Source organism: Mobula birostris, chromosome 18 (genome assembly GCF_030028105.1).
Source record: "Mobula birostris isolate sMobBir1 chromosome 18, sMobBir1.hap1, whole genome shotgun sequence".
Taxonomy (NCBI): Eukaryota; Metazoa; Chordata; class Chondrichthyes; order Myliobatiformes; family Myliobatidae; genus Mobula; species Mobula birostris.
Genome location: NC_092387.1, coordinates 51,425,819 through 51,444,403, shown reverse-complemented (window position 1 = coordinate 51,444,403; position 18,585 = coordinate 51,425,819). Strand labels below are relative to the sequence as shown.

The 18,585-nt window shown below is 39.7% G+C and overlaps 1 protein-coding gene across 1 annotated transcript in view; it reads right to left on the bottom strand.

Annotated features, from left to right (window-relative positions):
- Positions 1–18,585, bottom strand: part of LOC140211885 (heparan-alpha-glucosaminide N-acetyltransferase) — a 349,860-nt gene that overhangs the window by 25,734 nt on the left and 305,541 nt on the right. Inside the window, 2 exon segments of the mRNA XM_072282072.1 lie at positions 8,005–8,007; positions 11,417–11,492. Coding sequence (XP_072138173.1) covers positions 8,005–8,007; positions 11,417–11,492 — 79 coding nt within the window.

Genomic DNA, 18,585 nt, shown 5'->3' with positions numbered 1-18,585 from the left:
GAAAGGTCCAAAGATCGAGACTGACACTATGGGATTAAGTTCTAGTTATCCAGCGAGTATCCGATCAGAGGTGACTCAAAGACAACAAGATTCAAGTTCCCTAGTAGTGCTCCAAAAATGTGTCATTTCATATTTCCTGACATACTAATTATGTTAGAGATTCTGACTCACTACAAGGATGTGCACAACTGAATTTCATGGATTTCCATTTGACATGGAAATCCTCACAAATGTCATTTATTAATTTAAAATCCATTTTAAACACATGGTTCAGAGTAAACCAGCCTTTCATAACTAGATTTCTGGACAACTGACTCTTAACCAAGTTCCATTTTTGTCCTCAGGTTCCACACATTGGTAAACTGTCCACAGGTACAGAGTTTCGTATTTGCACACAGTTTACAGGTGGACAACCGTTCCATAGATAATTTGGGGCAACAATGCTTTGACCTTTCAAATCTCTACTGCAGCAGTTTTTTTTTCTGTAGTATAAAAGTCCTACAATCAACATTAACAGTGAGGAATGTATGGACAATTAGGTGGTACATTTATGTCACAGACAGAGAAAATTGGACTTTTTTAATGAATTAGTATCACAAATAATGTGACAGAAATTCTTTTTTTACCTTAGTTCGATAATTCTTCTAGTTTTCAAACTTCTCCCCAGCCTTGCACTCTCTCTCCATCTATCCTACAATCTCTTTGACCTCCTACCATACCACTAGGGCAAGGACTGTTTGGATGGGAACAACTTCTTCTCCCAGGCTGTGAATCCACTGAACTCCCTGCCACCACCCAGGTCTTCTAACTTATCAAGAGCCAGTAGTCCTATACTGTTCACTTCTTAAACTTGTGTGACAAATGCACCTTATGCTAAGTGTCAATCTTCTGGAATATATTTTATTAATTGTTAATTTATTTGGGGTAATATTACCTTGTGTTGTGTGTGTTATAACCTGTACTATGTTGTGCACCTTGGTCCAGAGGAACATTGTTTTGTTGGCAGTATACATGTATACGGGTGAATGAAAACAAACTTGAACTTAAAGCCCTAAATCTTCCAAGTTTCCTCATTCCCCTGACTCACACTCTTGCCAACTTTTAATTTAATTCATTTCATTGCACGCCTTGATCCTAAGCTCTGGATTTTCTTCTCTAAACTGTCCATATTGTTCAATATTTTAAATCAATGCAGCAGTGAGGTTTTCTCCATTTATATTATTAGACAACTTGCTGCTGTAGTTTGCTGAGATGTAGAGTTTTGCTGAAATCTCTCCAGGCTCAGAGGAAAAAAGGTCTGCTCTCTTCAATGGCAGTGTTGATAGAAAACTGCCCATTCACCTCCGGAACTTGAAAATGATCAGCATGCAAGTATCCATCTCAATGTATTTATTGTACCCTTGTGGCCCTGGTAATCTAGTGGACACAAAGGTAATGAATTTTTTCCTGGCCTGCCATCGGATGTATACTTCTTTGTAAGTACCACTGAGACAGCACAATTTTCAATGAATCTCAGATGGATTCAATGCACAAGTTAAAACGTTTTGTGTAGACATAGGAAGTGCTCCGGAGGCAGGTTATAAATCATTACATCATCACTTTCTGAAAATTGGCTTCATCAATTTAAGGGAGCGGATCTCAACCAACTACCCATTAATTTTTGGAACATGGGAGCCCTTGTTTATGTATAGGTAAACAGAGAAAGGTTGATTTAAAATAAAATCCTGCTGTCCATGATCCATCAAAGGCTGTAGTGATTTGAAGTGCGTACAATGTGAAGGGCTGCACAGATGTGTATAATAGACAGAGGACTCCGTGCTTCTGACACAAAAGTGGGAGAAGACAGCAATTTGTCACAGAATGTGACAGGGATTTTCATCATGAATTAGACTATGCAATCCCACTGGTGTGGGCTGCAAGTCTCCACACATAGCCTAAGCTGATAGTTCTATGTTTCTGGAAGCACAGTTCTTGGCCCAGCACACAATAAAGACCCCATGGTTTTTATTCTAAAAGTACAGGGAGTTCTACATTTTTCTCACATGAACTGCTGGCTCATCTCACCATTACTTTCAGATCTTGTTGCAGAAACTACCTTCATGATTAAACATTAAAATAATTCACTGACATGTTTTGTTTGGTTACAATTACTCCCATATAAATGCAATGTTATCGTTCACACAAGCACTCACTGGTATACTGAAGGATAGCTAGCTAATCAAAGGATCAACCAAAGGTATTTAAGTTATAAGAAGACTTGCATTATATTGCACACAATCTAAGATGGGCAAAGCAGAATCTTTGTAAGAAGTTGGGAAGGAAGGCAGATACATGCCAGAGTTAGGGCTTGGGAGTTAAGAAGAGAGCCAGATATGTTATCAGAAGTGGGGTTCTGGAATGCGAAAGGGGGCTGCCAGCGTGGCTTGCTGAACCATGGTGTCAGGACAATGAGGATTGTAGAGCTCAAAGTTCAGTGCAAATTTATTATCAAAGTACATATTCCCAGCATTCAGAAGAAACACAGTAGGATCAATAGAAAAACTGCACACAAACTAAGATGAACAATCAACCAATGTGCAAATGATAATAAATTGCACAAATATAAAAACTAATAATAAATTAATAAGTAAATAATGCCTATTGATACCCTGCATGTAGAATGCTTGAAAGTGAGTCTACAAGTTGTGTAATCTATTCAGTGTTGGGGTAAGTGAAGTTATCCACTCTGGTTCAGAAGTCTGATGGTTGAAGGGTAATAATTGCTCCTGAACCTGGTGGTGTGGGACCTAAGGCTTCTATACCTTCTTCCGGCTGTGAGAAGAGAGAATGGCCTGGATAGTGGAGATCCTTGATGATGACAGAGACAGGTAAACTCACCAGTACCCCACCTACTTCCTTCCCAGAAGCACGCTGGATGTCTCTGGGATGCATTACTCTAAGCGTCATTGGTCTAAGCAGCTTTGAGTAATCTTGTGGATATGTTGGTTGATTAAACATTCTTGTTCATTTAAATAATCCATTACAGGTTTGTGTAAAGGGAAGACACCATCAAGTTTTTAACAAAAATGACAGGAAACAGAAGAATTCATGGTTCATAAAGAGTGAGTACCAGGTGATAATAATCATAAATAACAGCAGAAATGGCTGGCTACATCAGAAATATTGATGTGTTTGATTATACAAAAGACAACTGGAGTATGTATACTGAGCTAATTCAATGATATTTTGAAGCAAATGAAATAGTCAATGAGAACCGAGTACCAATTTTGCTGAATTTGTTGGGTTTAAAGGTACACAGTTTGCTTCAAAGTTTGACTGCTCCAGCCAAACCAGCAGAAATGAACTTTGTTGATATTGTCAAAGTAATACAGGAACATTTAGAACTGAAGCCATTATTGATTGCAAAACACTTTAGGTTTCATAAGCAGAATCAAAAGGAAGGCGAGTCCATTTCAGTGTACATGGCAGAATTGAAAAAGTTGTCTGACCATTGTCAGTTCGGTAATAGGCTTAAAGATGCACTGAAAGATCATTTAGTTTGTGAAATCCTGCAAGTAAACATTCAAAAATGGCTCCTAACTGAAGTACAACTCACATTTAACAGTTGAGATTTCTATTTCAATGGTAACAGCGTACAGAGACGCAATAGAGTTGCAGTCAGGAATGAAAGTGAGTATGGTCAAAATTGCAGCTTCTAAACAGGAGACAGCCTGGCCAAATAAATTGTGTTCCCATTGTGGCAGGGGATCACATACATCAAACAAAAGCAGGTTTAAAGATGAAACTTGCAGAAAATGCAACAAAGTGGGGCACACACAAAAAGCATATCAGGCAGACAAAAATAAATGGACTCCTCAGGGAAGAGAAAAAGATAAAAAGTCAAGTTGCAGTTTCAGAAAGAGCACTCATCTGCACAATGTTGATGAAAAATCTGATAATGAAGAGAGCAACACAGGACTGTGTAAACTTGAGATTTACAATGTGAAAACAAGCAATAGATAAGTAATATACTGTGCCATAGAAAGCAGCTCCCCACCGCCAACCTTGGAAGTGTTCCTTGGAAGGTACAGAAGCTACATTAATTACAAATATAAAACACAAAATAATTGATCTCATAAGTATTCACCCCCTTAAAAATTGGACTAAATTTATTACAATTATTAAACACAAGATAGTTGATTGCTCACCCCACTTCAAGTCACTATTTAGTAGATGCACCTTTAGCAGCAATTACAGCCTTGACTCTGTGTGGATAGGTCTCTATCAGCTTCGCTCATCTGGACACTACAATTTCCCCCCATTCTTCTTTGCAAAACTGCTCAAGATCTGTCAGATTGCATGGGGGTCATGAGTGAACAGCCCTTTTCAAGTCCAGCCACAAATTCTCAATTGAATTGAGGTCTGGAATCTGACTTAGCCACTCCAGGAGATTAACTTTGTTGTTTTTTAGCCATTCATGTGAACCTTTGGCTTTATGCTTGAGGTCATTGTCATGCTGGAAAACAAATCTTTTCCCAAGTCACAGTTCTCTTGCAGATTGCATCAGATTTTCCTCCAGAATTTCTCTGCATTCATTTTACCCCCTACCTTCACAAGCCTTCCAGGGCCTGCTGCAGTGAAGCATCCCCACAGCATGATGCAGCCACCACTATCCTTCACGATGGGGATGGTGTGATTTTGATGATGTGAGGTGTTTGGCTTACGCTAAATATAGTGTTTAGTCCAGTGGCTAAAAAAACTCATCTTTGGTTTTATCAGACCATAGAACCTTCTTCCAGCTGACTTCAGAGTCTCCCACACGCCTTCAGGCAAACTCTAGCCAAGATTTCATGTCAGTTTTTTCCCCAACAGAGGCTTTTTCTTTGCCACTCTCCCATAAAGCTACAACTGGTGAAGCACCTGGGCAACAGTTGGTGTATGTGCAGTCTCTCCCATCTCAGCCACAGAAGCTTGTAATTCCTCCAGAGCTGTCATAAGTCTCTTGGTGGCCTCCCTCACTAGTCCCTCTTGCACAGTCACACAGTTTTTGAGGACGGCCTGCTCTAGGCAGATTTACAGCCGAGCCATATTCTTTTCATTTCTTGATGACTAACTTAACTGCACTCCAAGGGATATTCAGTGACTTGGAAATTTTCTTGTATCTTTCTCCTGACCTGTGCTTTTCAATAACCTTTTTACAGAGTTGATTGGAGTGTTCTTGTGTTTTCATGGTGTAGTTTTTGCCAGGATACTGACTCACCAGCAGTTGGACCTGCCAGATAAAGTTGTATTTTTACCACAATCAATTGAAGCACCTTGACTGCACTCAGGTGATCTCTATTTAACTCATTATGTGACTTATAAAACCACTTGGCTGTACCAGTGATAATTAGGTGGCGGTAATGCACCATTAAGCTGGATGCCAACCGCCGTAAAACAAGATACAGACAGACAGTGATGATTAGGTGTGTCATTTTAAAGGAGGTGAATACTTATGAAATCAATTATTTTGTGTTTTACATTTGTAATTAATGTAGATCACTTTGTAGAGATTTGTTTTCACTTTGACATGAAAGAACCTTTTTCTGGTGATCAGTGTCAAAAAAGCCAAATTAAGTTCATTGTGATTCAATGTTGTAAAACAATAAAACATGAAAACTTCTGGGGGTGGAGGAAATGGTAAATACTTTTTATAAGCACTGTAATTTACACCAGAAGTGAATGGCAAATTAATTAAAATGGAATTAGACATTGGTTAAGCTGATTCAGTCATTCCACAAAATGAGTTTGAGAGGCATTTCAAATATACTAAACTGAAGCTTGCAGATATCCAACTAAGAACTTATACTGGAGAAAAGATAACTCCTTGGAGAAAAGGTAATTCCTGTGGGAATGACATTCATGACAGTGAAATACAACAAACAACAAGCGACATTGGGCTTGTATGTGGTAAGAATAGGAATACCAGCAGTATGGGTTTGTGAGTAGCTGAGACAGCGAAACTTGACTGGAGATCCATCCAGAATTTGCATCCCGCATTCCCCACAATAAAGTCAATTGAAGATGAATTAAGAAAGATACCGAATGATGCCACAACTGTCTCTATGTTAAACACTATGAACCATTGCCCAAAAGAGGACAAACGGGTGTTGATGCCAACCTCTGTGCATCTGATTTTAAGCTGGATGAGAGTTCAAGGACCTTCAGGAAAGTTGGAAGCATTTGGCTTTTGTGAGTAGAAACAACTGAAATCTGCTTTGCATGCATTAAGGCCATTCCATGAACTTCAAGTGGAAGACAAAAACCTACTTGTAAGAGTAGTTGCAAAGACCAAAGCCCGGCTGGATGAATGGAAGGCCAAAAAGAATGAAGTCAATGGAGATACAAAATCAGAGGATTAATCAGATGATGTTGTTGATGAGGAAACCAAGAGGAGAGATCAGATCATAAAGGGAGCAATGGAAGGATTAATAAGAAAATACTCCAGTGAACTAAATGCACCTTCTCAAGATCAAGATGCACAAAATAGAAGGAAAAAAAAGAAAGAAGAAAGATGGCTACCACTATCAGAACCACCTCCTGCAGTCTCAGAGTCAATTCCTACAATCACCACACAGGAGACCCCAAAACCTGAGATTGTTTCACAGTCACAAGTCTCTCCTGCCAAGCAGAGATATTCCCCCTTGTCAGGAAAGACATTATCCCACAAGAGAAAAAAAATTCTTCACAGCGATTTAAAACTGACTATTCTGTGGATGTCTATATAGTAGCTATATTATATTGTATACTGTGTATACAATTGAGATGCATTCTATATTGAATTGGAGTGCATAGCTAAGCAGGGAGGAGTGTTATGTATTTAATATTTCAGTTATATTTGAGTAATCCTGTATATCTATATTGGTTGATTAAGCACTTTTGTTTGTTTAAATAATCCATTATGGGTTACATGTATAAATATGTGAATTGCATACTTCATCACACTAGAACGTAATAAGTGAGTGCCTCGCTTAAAGTAAACACGAAGCTAGACTCATATTTTGGACTCTCATGTCTTCCTTTGAATTAGTTTAATGTTTTGAAGCTACAAAACATGACACAACACAATACTACAGAAGCCAAAAACATTACAAATGATTTTCTAATGAAATTAAACACAATTATATCTGTCCTTTTAACAAACACCAGCTTCCCACTCATGACTAGATGTTTGTATTTGTTCTCTCTTGGATTCAACTTAATTTCCACTTAACAATTTATTCCTGCTTAATCTTTGTACATCTCAAAATAACATGTCAGGAAAATATCAACAAAATAATAGAAGTTGACCTTTATAATTAACTTATTTCATATTTCAAAAAGCCACAAAGTACTTTGCATGCAATGATCAACTTTGAAGTGCTTGGCTGTTGCTATGCAAGCCAGCATTCTATGCACAGCGGGAAGCCACAAAGATCATATGAATGAATTAAGAGTTAATGTGCTATTGGGTTTGCTGGATGAGGAATGATTCTTATTACTGGTCCATTAGTGCTGTGGGGTCTTTAATCCCCAAGGACAGGCTAATGGGACCTCTGTTTAGCATCTCATCAGAAGAATGGAATCTTAACTATGCACCACTCTCTATTCTCTGCACCAAACCATCAACCTAGATTACTCAAACCTTCCTACACAGTAAAAGGAATAATCTAGAGCACCAATTTATATCTTAATCACACCTTTAATAATGTCATCATTCTAATGACTTCAGAGAAATTTTGTTTTATGGCATTATTGCTAAAGATAGAAGCCAAAGTAGAATTTGGAAGGATAACTATTTTATTTTATTTAGAGCAGGGGTTCCCAATCTTTTTTTATGCCAATAAGACTTACTATTAACCAAGGAGTCCATGGACCCCGGGTTGGGAACTCCTGATTTAAAGATATAGCACTGAGTATGTCCTTCCGACCCTCTGAGCTGCACTGCCAGCAACTCATTGGTATAACCCAGTCTAACTACAAGACAGTTTACAATGACCAATTAACCTACTGACTGGTATGTCTTTGGACTGTGGGAGGAAACCAGAGCACCCGGAGGAAACCCATGCATTCATGGAGAAGATGTACAATCTCCTTACAGATGACATTGGAATTGAACTTCGAACTCTGACGCTCTGAGCTGTAATAGAGTATAACCAAGCACAAGGTCAAGTAAATATTTTCAAGCTATTGAGAAGAAGCTGGTAGCCACGCTAAGAACAGCAATTTAAGGAAAAATAATGTGACAGCTAACTTGTACACAGTACTCCAAAAGACAATGAAGTAAACGCTCAGCATGGCAGCTGTGGAATTTAAATTCAGTTAATTAAATTACAGAAATAAATGAACTTCTAAAGAAAGCTAGCTTTAGTTACAGGAACTATGCAGCTACATAACTGTCGTAAAACATACTGAATTAACTAACCAGGTTCAAGAACTGTTACTACCCTCAACCATCAGGCTCTTGGACAAAAGGGGATAACTACACTCACTTAGGGACACTTTTATCTTGTTATTTCATGTTCATTATTTACTGCTATTTATTTATTAACTGCACTTGCACAGTGTGTTTACAGCTTACAAATCCTGTTTACAGTTACCGTTCTATAGATTTGCTAAGTATGCCCACAGCAAAAGAATAAATTTCTGATAATAAATTTTACTTTGAACTTTTAATATTGTTAAGGAAAGAAAATTTATCATCTTTATTCAATCTGACCTACATGTGACTCCAGACCCACAACAATGTGGTTGACTCTGAAGTACCTTCTGAAACTAGTGACCTGTCCAGTTTAACCATAACTAGTTATACACTGGATAACAACCTTTGAGATCTTTAATGAGAGGGCAGACATGACATCTGTTGAATGCTTCATCCAAAAGACGCCTCTATCAGCATCGCAGGATCTCTTCAGCACTGGTCTATCAGTCTAAATTACAGTACTGTTAAAAAGTCTTAAGCATACATATATAGCAAGGGCACCTAAGACTTTTGCACAGTACTGTAGTAATTTTATGGATTGCACTGTACTGCTGGCGCAAAAAAACCCCACATATTTCATGATATATGTGAGTGATGATAAACCTGATTCTGATATGGGTCACTATTGTGGACTGAGAGTGGGAAGGGTACAGGGAGAGGGGAATCATGGCTTGGAAGAGGGGAGGGAGGGGGAAGCACCAGAGGGACATTCTTCATTGATCAATAAGCCAATTGTTTGGAATCAAATGACCTTGTCTAACATCTCAGGGCTGGGTGTGTCTGCACTTGTGCCAGCCCCCATACTTGGCACTCCTCTGCCAACTGTCTCACACTCCTCCTGTGCTGCTCTACCCTCACCTTTCCCAGTATCCTTTGCTCCAGCCAGATTTACAAACTGGCTCTCCGCTCCGCATTGACAAAAACAATGCTATGCAAAAGTCTTAGGTACCCCAGCCATACATCTATGCCCAAGACTTTTGGACAGTACTGTAAATAATGTAAGACTTGAATACATGTCCACCTGACTCAGAGACAAGAGCACCATCCACTGAGGTACAGTAGACACAATGCATATGAAAACACTGGTGTCAGAACTTTGAGAAGAGGCTCCTCATCACTCAAAAGTATGGGATTTTGATCAGTCCCATTCTGACACTATACTGTGGTCAGGGTGGAAGGACCAAGAATTTGAGGAAGTAAGAATCTTTTGATTTTGAGGCAACCACTGTAACTGCATTGCTCTTCGAATTTGGAGGGGGTTTTCATTTTGCATGTTGTATTTCTGGTTCCCCTCTTATTTGTTTCTCTTCACTCCATAAACATGCAGCTGTGTATTTTATTGCTCTGGGAGCCATAAGAACAATTAGTGTCTATTCTCTGAAAATTACATAGTGGACCTGTGAGAATTTAAAGCATAGGCCTGGTATTGCAAACTCTAGTTGAGTCTTGGGCCCTGCTGTGTGAACACTGCGTGCTTTGATTTCAGGGGCCATAGTTCTCATATTATTCTTATTTTCTTATGACTTCTTTATCATGCCGCACTTAGAGAATTGTGTGAAATTCTGGGTGCCCATTCCAAGAAGGATGTAATGGCCATGGAAGGGGTACAGATGAGGTTTACAAGAACATTCCCTGAATTACCATGAGTTATAAGGAGAAGTTCAACAAACTTGGATTGTATCTCTTAGTATTGGAGGCTGAGGGGAGATCAGGTGGAAGTTTGTAAAGTTATAAGAGGCATAGACAATCAGCATATTTTCCCCAGGGTAGAAATGTCAAATAGCAGAAGGCAGAGCTTTAAGGCGAGAGTATGAAAGTTTAAAGGAGATGTGTGGGTCAATTTTATTTTTACACAGAAAGAGGTACGTGGGGTATAGCTATGATACCAGTGTTTAAGAGGCTTTTCAATATCAATATGTAAGGAATAGAGGGATATGAATAATGTGAGTGCAAGTGGCATTGATTTAATTTGGCATTGTGTTCGGTACAGACTTTGTGGGTTGCAGAGCCTGTTTCTCTGCTGTACTATTCTTTGTTCTACAAAAGGAGGCCATTTTGGCTCATGAACTCTCTCTGATCCTCAATTAATTTTCTCTGTAACCTATTCTCTCCATATTCCCATCAATTTCCCTCAGACTCTACCATTCATCCATGCCAGGAGACAATCCTTTTTGATGTAGGAGGAAACAAATAACATCCAGGAGAGTCCCATGCAATCATGGGAATGATGTGCAGCCAGAGATCATGTGTGAAGCTGGGTCACTGGGGCTAGTGAGTCAGTAGTTATGGGCCTGATCAGGCCCCAAGCTCAAGTCAGATTTGTGAACAATAAGAGGGCAAGGGTTTGCAACTGGTTAAGAAACCTGAGAGTGGTGGAGGTCAGGGTATGCATCAGTGGCCGTGCAAATAGCTGGGGTCTGGGGCCTCAAAGGGAATACAGTGTCTTGGGAAGAGGGGCCTAAGACTTCAAAGTATGGGATTTCAAATAGAAGAGACATTGCTGGAAATACTCAGTAGGTCAGGCTACATCCATGTGGGAGAAACAATGTTTCAGGTCAGAGATAATTTGTCAGAACTGCAAAAGGAGATAAAAGAAGCTTGGGAGGGTGGGGAACGAAAAAAAAAAAATAGATTGACCAAGGGGATAAACCGGAAACAAGGTCATCTAGTCAATGAGAAAATGGGAGCAGATAAAGTGAGAGGACTTCAACAGAGAAACATATAGTAGACAAAAGGAGGTAGGAGTGAAAAATATAGAGTGGGAAGACGTACCCAGCAGGTCAGGGTGGGAATGACCTCTCCTACCAAGGATAAAAAGAAGGAAAAATTAGAAGCTAATGTCACGGATGGATGACAAATGGAGACAGAGAATGCAGGATAATCTGACCTTACTGCCTATGAGAATCATTTATTTTGGATGCAGCCTGCTTTACTTACGAAAAACGGCCCAGATCAGAAACCGCTTGAGGATGCTGAAATTGTTCGGCCGATATATAAGAATAATCTTTCCAGCCTATGAAAAGATTGGGAAAAAAAACAAATCAGATATATCTAGAGGAATAACGGATTGGAAAATTTAGGAGGAAGAAAGGTTTTGAATATTAAAATGCCACCATTTCACTGCTGACAAATGGTTTTGGATTTGGATTTGGCATGTCTCCAAATTTGGATTTGGCATGTCTCCAAATTTGGATTTGGCATGTCTCCAAGTCCTGTGGCAGGGTTGTGGTCCTACAGTACAGAAGTAAGAATAATGCTCCACCCAGACCCAGACATCCATGGTCTCTTATGAAATTATGACTGGAACTCTCTTCATGTCCTCTGAATCTATTAATAAGTCAGTGAGACCTGTATGAAGAATTCTTTTAATCCAGGGTTCCCAAGCTGGGCTCCATGGACCTTTTGCTTCATGGTGTTGGTCCATAGTTTGGAACCCCTGTTTTCATGGAACCTGGAGAGCAAGAAGTCATCTCTGGTCAAGTCTTACGTTGTTTTGGAGAAACACTGATGTTTTAGCTACGTATATTCAACTGTGATACATTCTCTTCAGTACTAAGACCCAGTCCAGCTGATGATAAACCATTAGGTGATAGGGGAATAGTATGTTCAATAATTCTCCTTTTGTAACCAAGACTCTAACTCTAATCTCCAACCTTGATATATTGGCAAAACCTGTTTCTGTGCAATGACTTAATTTTCGAAAGCAAAATTAATGTGGCTGTTCTAAGATCTTAGTGATTAGTGGCAACAATTCCCTCAAGTTACATACAATTTAGCTACACCTTATCACACCCCACCAGTGTAGTTTGTCTACAGTTGAGCATTCATCATCATGGAGTCAATGTCATGGAATTCTGTATTTTAGACTATAGTGACAGGTTGGTTACTGCCTGTTACGCCACTGGTGTTTAGGGCAGCAATGAAGGTCCTCCATCTCTGTCCGTCCTTGGCCATATACTGTTGCACACAGATATAGAAGGATCTTTCACTGCTGTTTCCATAACAATTTTTTTGACCAGTCAATGTTGTTAGCCCTGAGCTGAACCTCCAAACCTGGAGGATTGGTGGACTGCTCTTAGTCTGGCCTCTTCCCTTTGACCTGTTTGGCGTGGGTGACCCTACCAAGAGCCAAAGCATAAAGCCCTGACTCCAGCCAACATAGCTCTCTGGGTCATTGAGGCACGCATGTCTCCAAATCCTATGGCAGGGTTGTGGTCCTCTTGGAGAAATAATGATGGGAGCAGTTTAAGGAAGACTAACATATCTTCAGAGTAAGTCTTCACCCAGATCCAAAAGACCTCTTTTGAAAATTTAACCTGCTTATGAATAGGACACTCTTTACCAGCTGAATCTGGTACCGATACAGGTACCGATCTAAATGTACTGTACTTAAATGCACGCAGCATTAGAAATAAAGTGGATGACCTTGCTGCACAGCTGCAGGTTAAAAGATATGACATTGTGGCCATCATCGAGTCATGGCTAAATGATGGATGTGATTGGGAGCTGAATATCCAAGGGTACACAGTGTACAGGAAGGATGGGAAAGTAGATAAAGGGGGTGGCATGGCCCTGATGGTAAGTAACGATATCAAATCAATAGGAAAAAGGGACATAGGATCAGAAGAGGTAGAATCCTTATGGGTAGAATTAAGAAATAGCAAGGGTAAAAAGACACTAATAGCAGTTATATACAGGCCTCCAAACAGCAGCCAGGATGTGGACTACAAGTTGCAGCTGGAAATAGAAAAAGCATGTCAGAAGGACAATGTCAAGATAATTATGGGGGATTTTAATATGAAAGTGGATTGGGAAAGTCAGGAAGGTAATGGATCTCAGGAGAGGGAGTTTGTAGAATGCCTACAGGATGGCTTTTTGGAGCAGCTTGTCCAGAAGCCCACCAGGGGACCGACTGTTTTGGATTGGGTGCTGTGTAACGAACCTGAGGCGATTGGGGACTGGAGGTAAAGGAACCTCTTGGAAGTAGTGATCATAATATGATTGAGTTCAGTTTCAAATTTGAAAAGGAGAAGCTGGTATCAGGTGTATCGATATTTCAGTGGAACAGGGGAAATTACAGTGGTATGAGAGAGGAACTGGCCCAAGTCAATTGGAAAAGTAAGCTAAATGGAGGGACGGCAGAGCAGAATTGGATGAAATTCCTACAAGAAATAAGGAAAATGCAGGAAAAATATATTCCAAGAAAAAAGAAAATCATGAATGGAAAAATGGCACAAATGTGGCTAACGAGCGAGGTTAAGGCAAAAATAAAAGCAAAAGAAACTGCGTACAAGGAAGCAAAAATTAGTGGGAAAAATGAGGACTGGAAGACCTTTAAAAACTTACAGAAAGAAACTAAGAAAGTCATTAGGAAAGAAAAGATGAATTATGAAAGGAAGTTGGCAATTAACATAAAAAAGGATACTAAGAGTTTTTTTAAATATATGAAGAGTAAAAGAATGACAAGGGTAGATATGGGACCAATTGAAAATGATGCTGGAGTAATTATAATGGATAACAAAGAGATGGCAGAGGAACTGAATGAGTATTTTGCATCAGTCTTCACAGTGGAAGACATGAGCAATATACCTGATAGCCAGAGGTATCAGGGAATAGAATTAGGTACAGTCAAGATAACTAGAGAGAAAGTGCTTGGGAAGCTAAGTGGACTAAGAATAGATAAGTCTCCCGGCCCGGATGAGGTGCACCCAAGGGTTCTGAAGGAGGTGGCTTTGGAGATTGTGGAAGCATTGGAAATGACCTTCCAGGAATCAATAGACTCTGGCATGGTTCCGGAGGACTGGAAGGTCGCAAATGTAGTTCCGCTATTTAAGAAAGGAAGGAGGCAGCAAAAAGAAAATTACAGACCTATTAGTCTGACGTCGGTGGTTGGAAAGATATTGGAGTCAGTCCTCAAGGACGAGGTGATGAAATACCTCGAGGTGCATGACAAGATAGGCCGAAGCCAGCATGGTTTCATGAAGGGAAGATCCTGTCTCACCAACCTATTGGAATTTTTTGAGGTAATCTCGAATAAGATTGACAAGGGAGAGGCTGTGGATGTTGTGTATTTGGATTTTCAAAAGGCCTTCGATAAGGTGCCGCATATGAGGCTGCTTAATAAGATGAGAGCCCATGGAATTATAGGAAAGATATTGAAATAGGTGGAGCATTGGCTGATAGGCAGAAAGCAAAGGGTGGGAATAAAGGGATCCTATTCTGATCGGTTGCCGGTTACTAGTGGTGTTCCGCAGGGGTCGGTGTTGGGGCCGCTTCTTTTTACGATGTATATCGATGATTTGGATTATGGATTAAATGGTTTTGTGGCCAAGTTTGCAGATGACACCAAGATTGGTGGAGGAGCAAGAAATGTTGAAGAAACGGAAAGGTTGCAGACAGTGGGCAAAGAAATGGCAGATGAGCTACAACATTGACAAATGTACGGTTGTACATTTCGGAAGAAGAAATAATCGGGCAGATTATTATTTAGATGGGGAGAAAATTCAAAAATCGGAAGTGCAAAGGGACTTGGGGGTCCTCGTGCAGGATACCCTAAAGGTTAACCACCAAGTTGGATTGGCGGTAAGGAAAGCAAATGCTATGTTGGCATTTATTTCAAGAGGAATAGTGTATAAGAGTAAGGAGGTGTTGATGAGGCTCTATGGGGCATTAGTGAGACCTCATTTGGAATACTGTGTGCAGTTTTGGGCCCCCTATCTTAGAAAGGATATACTGATATTGGAGAGAGTTCAGAGAAGATTTACGAGGATGATTCCTGGAATGCAGGGGCTAACATATAAGGAGCGTCTGTCGGCTCTTGGACTGTATTCATTAGAGTATAGAAGAATGAGAGGGGATCTCATAGAAACATTTCAAATGTTGAAAGGGTTGGACAGAGTAGATGTGGAAAGGTTGTTTCCCTTGGTGGGTGAGTCAGGACAAGAGGCCATAATCTTAGAATTAGAGGGTACCCAGTTAAAACAGAGATGAGGAGAAATTTTTTTAGCCAGAGGGTCGTGGATTTGTGGAATTCGTTGCCACATATGGCTGTGGAGGCCCGATCATTGAGGGTGTTTAAGGAGGAGATTGACAGGTATCTAATTAGTCAGGGTATCAAGGGATATGGGGATAAAGCCAGAAATTGGAACTAGATAGGTGAATAGTTTAGCTCATGGGGGAGCTGTGGAGCAGACTCGATGGGCCAAATGGCCTACTTCTGCTCCTTTGTCTTGTGATCTTGTGACCTTGTGAATCTATTGGTAAGTCAGTGAGACCTGCATGAAGAATTATTTTAGTAGAATCTGGAGAGCTAGAATTCTTCTCTGGTAAATTCAAGTCTAATTCTAATCCTTGACCTTGAATAGGCCAGAGGAGAGCTCTTGCTCTGTAGGTTCTATGCAAGCCCCACCACCATCATCAACTTCCTCTTATCATCACCCTGCTCTCCCTCCATCCCTATCTCCACCAACCAACTCATGCCTCAAGGTAATTGCTCTCAGTAGCCCCTCCTTCCAATCTGTCTAGTCAATCCACCTATGGCATTAGCTGGGCATATGACACTCAAGGCTAACTACCCAAATGCAGTTTAAGTGAAGGGATTTTGTTAATCCCTGTAAAAATGAGTAAAGATTCACTGGGAAGAATTACAAAACTGAGAGTAGGAAACTGAATGAATGAGAAGAGGTGATGTACATCTAGTTTACAATCTCCCTATCAATCCAACTATCACATTCAAAATCACATTGCTCCTTTAATATGATCCTCAGTTATAATTTTATGGGGTGTTTCTTTGTCTAGCTCTGGGCTGAGTGCCAATGTATTCCATGTCATTGGCGTGTGCAGACGTTCACACTACAGGATTAATGATTGTGACGTCAATACGGGAAGCTTATTGAGAAATAATTAGCAGTTGATTAACAAGAGAATCCATGGCTGAATATAATGAACTCTTAATTGCTTATCCAACTTTAGTTTAACACTCCAGGAGATGTTGGATTGGGGTACTAATGCTCATTTACTTTCTCTTTTAGTGACTTTTATAATCATACTGTAAGCTTTTGGAAGGGGGAATTTTATTCATTCTTTTGTGTCCAATTAATGTGCTCAGCTATGTGGTCTCTGTCTGATAGTGAGCAAAGAGTAAGCTCCTATTTCAATACTTCTTCAGAATATGCCGATAAATGACAACCATTGTTTTGTAGGAAAATGCATCGGCCACTTTGCATACTGTAACCCCTACCAACACTCCTCTCCTCCCCATTAAACATCTAATGAACAAAATGAACTGTTAATTTATTTTTTGCATGGTCTTGGCTGAGGTGAAAATGTCACCCAAGATACTCAAATCCATTGGCTCTTCCTTATATAATACCAAGAGATCTTCACTAACAAAAGAGATTCTGCAGATGCTAGAAACCTTGAGCAATACACTCAAAGTGCTGGAGACACTCAGTAAATCAAGCAGCGTCCACGTACAATAAATGGGATCTTGGTTTTACAATGTATCTGCAACTACAAATAGCATTCCTTCTTCCTTTATTCCCCACTCTTACCTTTCACTTCTTCTCAGCCTCCTATCACTTCACCCTGGGTCCCCTCTATTCTCTTTCTCCTATGGTCCTCTCCTGTCCTATCACATTATTTCTTCTCCAGCCCTTGACTTTTCCCACCCACCTGGCTTCACTTATCACCTTCCTTCTTGCCTCTTTCCACTTACCCCACCTTTTTATTCTGGCATCTTCCCCTTTCCTTCTCAGACCTAAAGAACTGTCTCGGACTGAAACGTCGACTGTTATTCTTTTCCACAGAAGCTGCCTGACCTGCTGAGTTCCTCCCACATTTTGTGTGTGTTGATTAACAAGGAATCTCTTGTTCAATGCTAGTTTCTGTTTACAACAGGACTTTATCATAGAGTTAAAACTATAATCTTCTGCCACTAATGTTTGAGTAGGTATTCGTTTGTAAGTAAAATCAAAGGAGAATGCAGTATTGTAAATGAAAAGGTAACAAATCAAGATTTGAAATAAAAATAGAGAATGCTGTAGATACTCAGCAGGTCAGGCAATAAGGAAAGCAATAAGGCTGTGGAATAAGGAAGTGGCAAGATTTCAGTTCAATTACTCTTTTTGAGAGGTTACACTATTTTTAGTTTTTATTGCCAACTCTTGACATGTTTACATTGCTTTTCAGACATAAGCATTTCTATCAAAATTATGAAATTCAATTTTGTGCAATCTACTTAATGGTAATGCTCCTACATGCACCAAGCAACATATCTTTTGCTGGAAGTTTACCTTTACTGGATCATTGTGGTGCACTGATTTCCCACAATGGCACTTTATGTCCTGCCAGTATGCAGTTGTTTAATCATAAGCAGCCAAACTCCACAAATAAAATACTTCTGTACCTATGTCTATGAATTAAAGACTTCAGTATAAAGTATCATTCATCATTTCTGAGATAAAAATCAATAATGATACTGCAAAAGGGAACCTCTTAAAAATTAAAGACTTCATGTCTTTAAAAATATAAGAATCTTCAAGGCAGAGTTTTGTTTACACTGTGCAAGTCAAATGGATGTATTAGTACAATGCCCACAATAGATCTATTCTAGTTAGTCATCACTTTACCATTCGTCAAACCTGATCTTGAATCTGAAAGAAATGAACTCAGTAGATAAGAAATGGACCCATTGTTAATGCAACTCAGGAGCGTGGGCTCACTTAGATGTGCAACAACATGACATTAATATAAGGTTGTACAAGGTCTAACTTTGTACAAGTACCCCTTTAGCATCACTCCTACTAAACCATCCAACATTGTCCATGCTATAACCTTCCTGGATACTTGTGTTTCCACAATTTACGTCTGCCACGTTCATCACTCCAATATTGGTGAACGTGCTTTAATACCAAGATGCTAAATTATGGAATTCTTTTTTTAAAAAAAAACTTCTTTCCCATTCTCTCTCACCTCTTAAAATTGCCTTTCAGGACATTTTTTATTCAGGTGTTTGGTTACAGTATCTGACCCACTAATGCCAAAAACAATTAAATTTTTGAATACAGTCTGCTGTGCAGACGTTGGGATGCTTTATTATGAGAAAG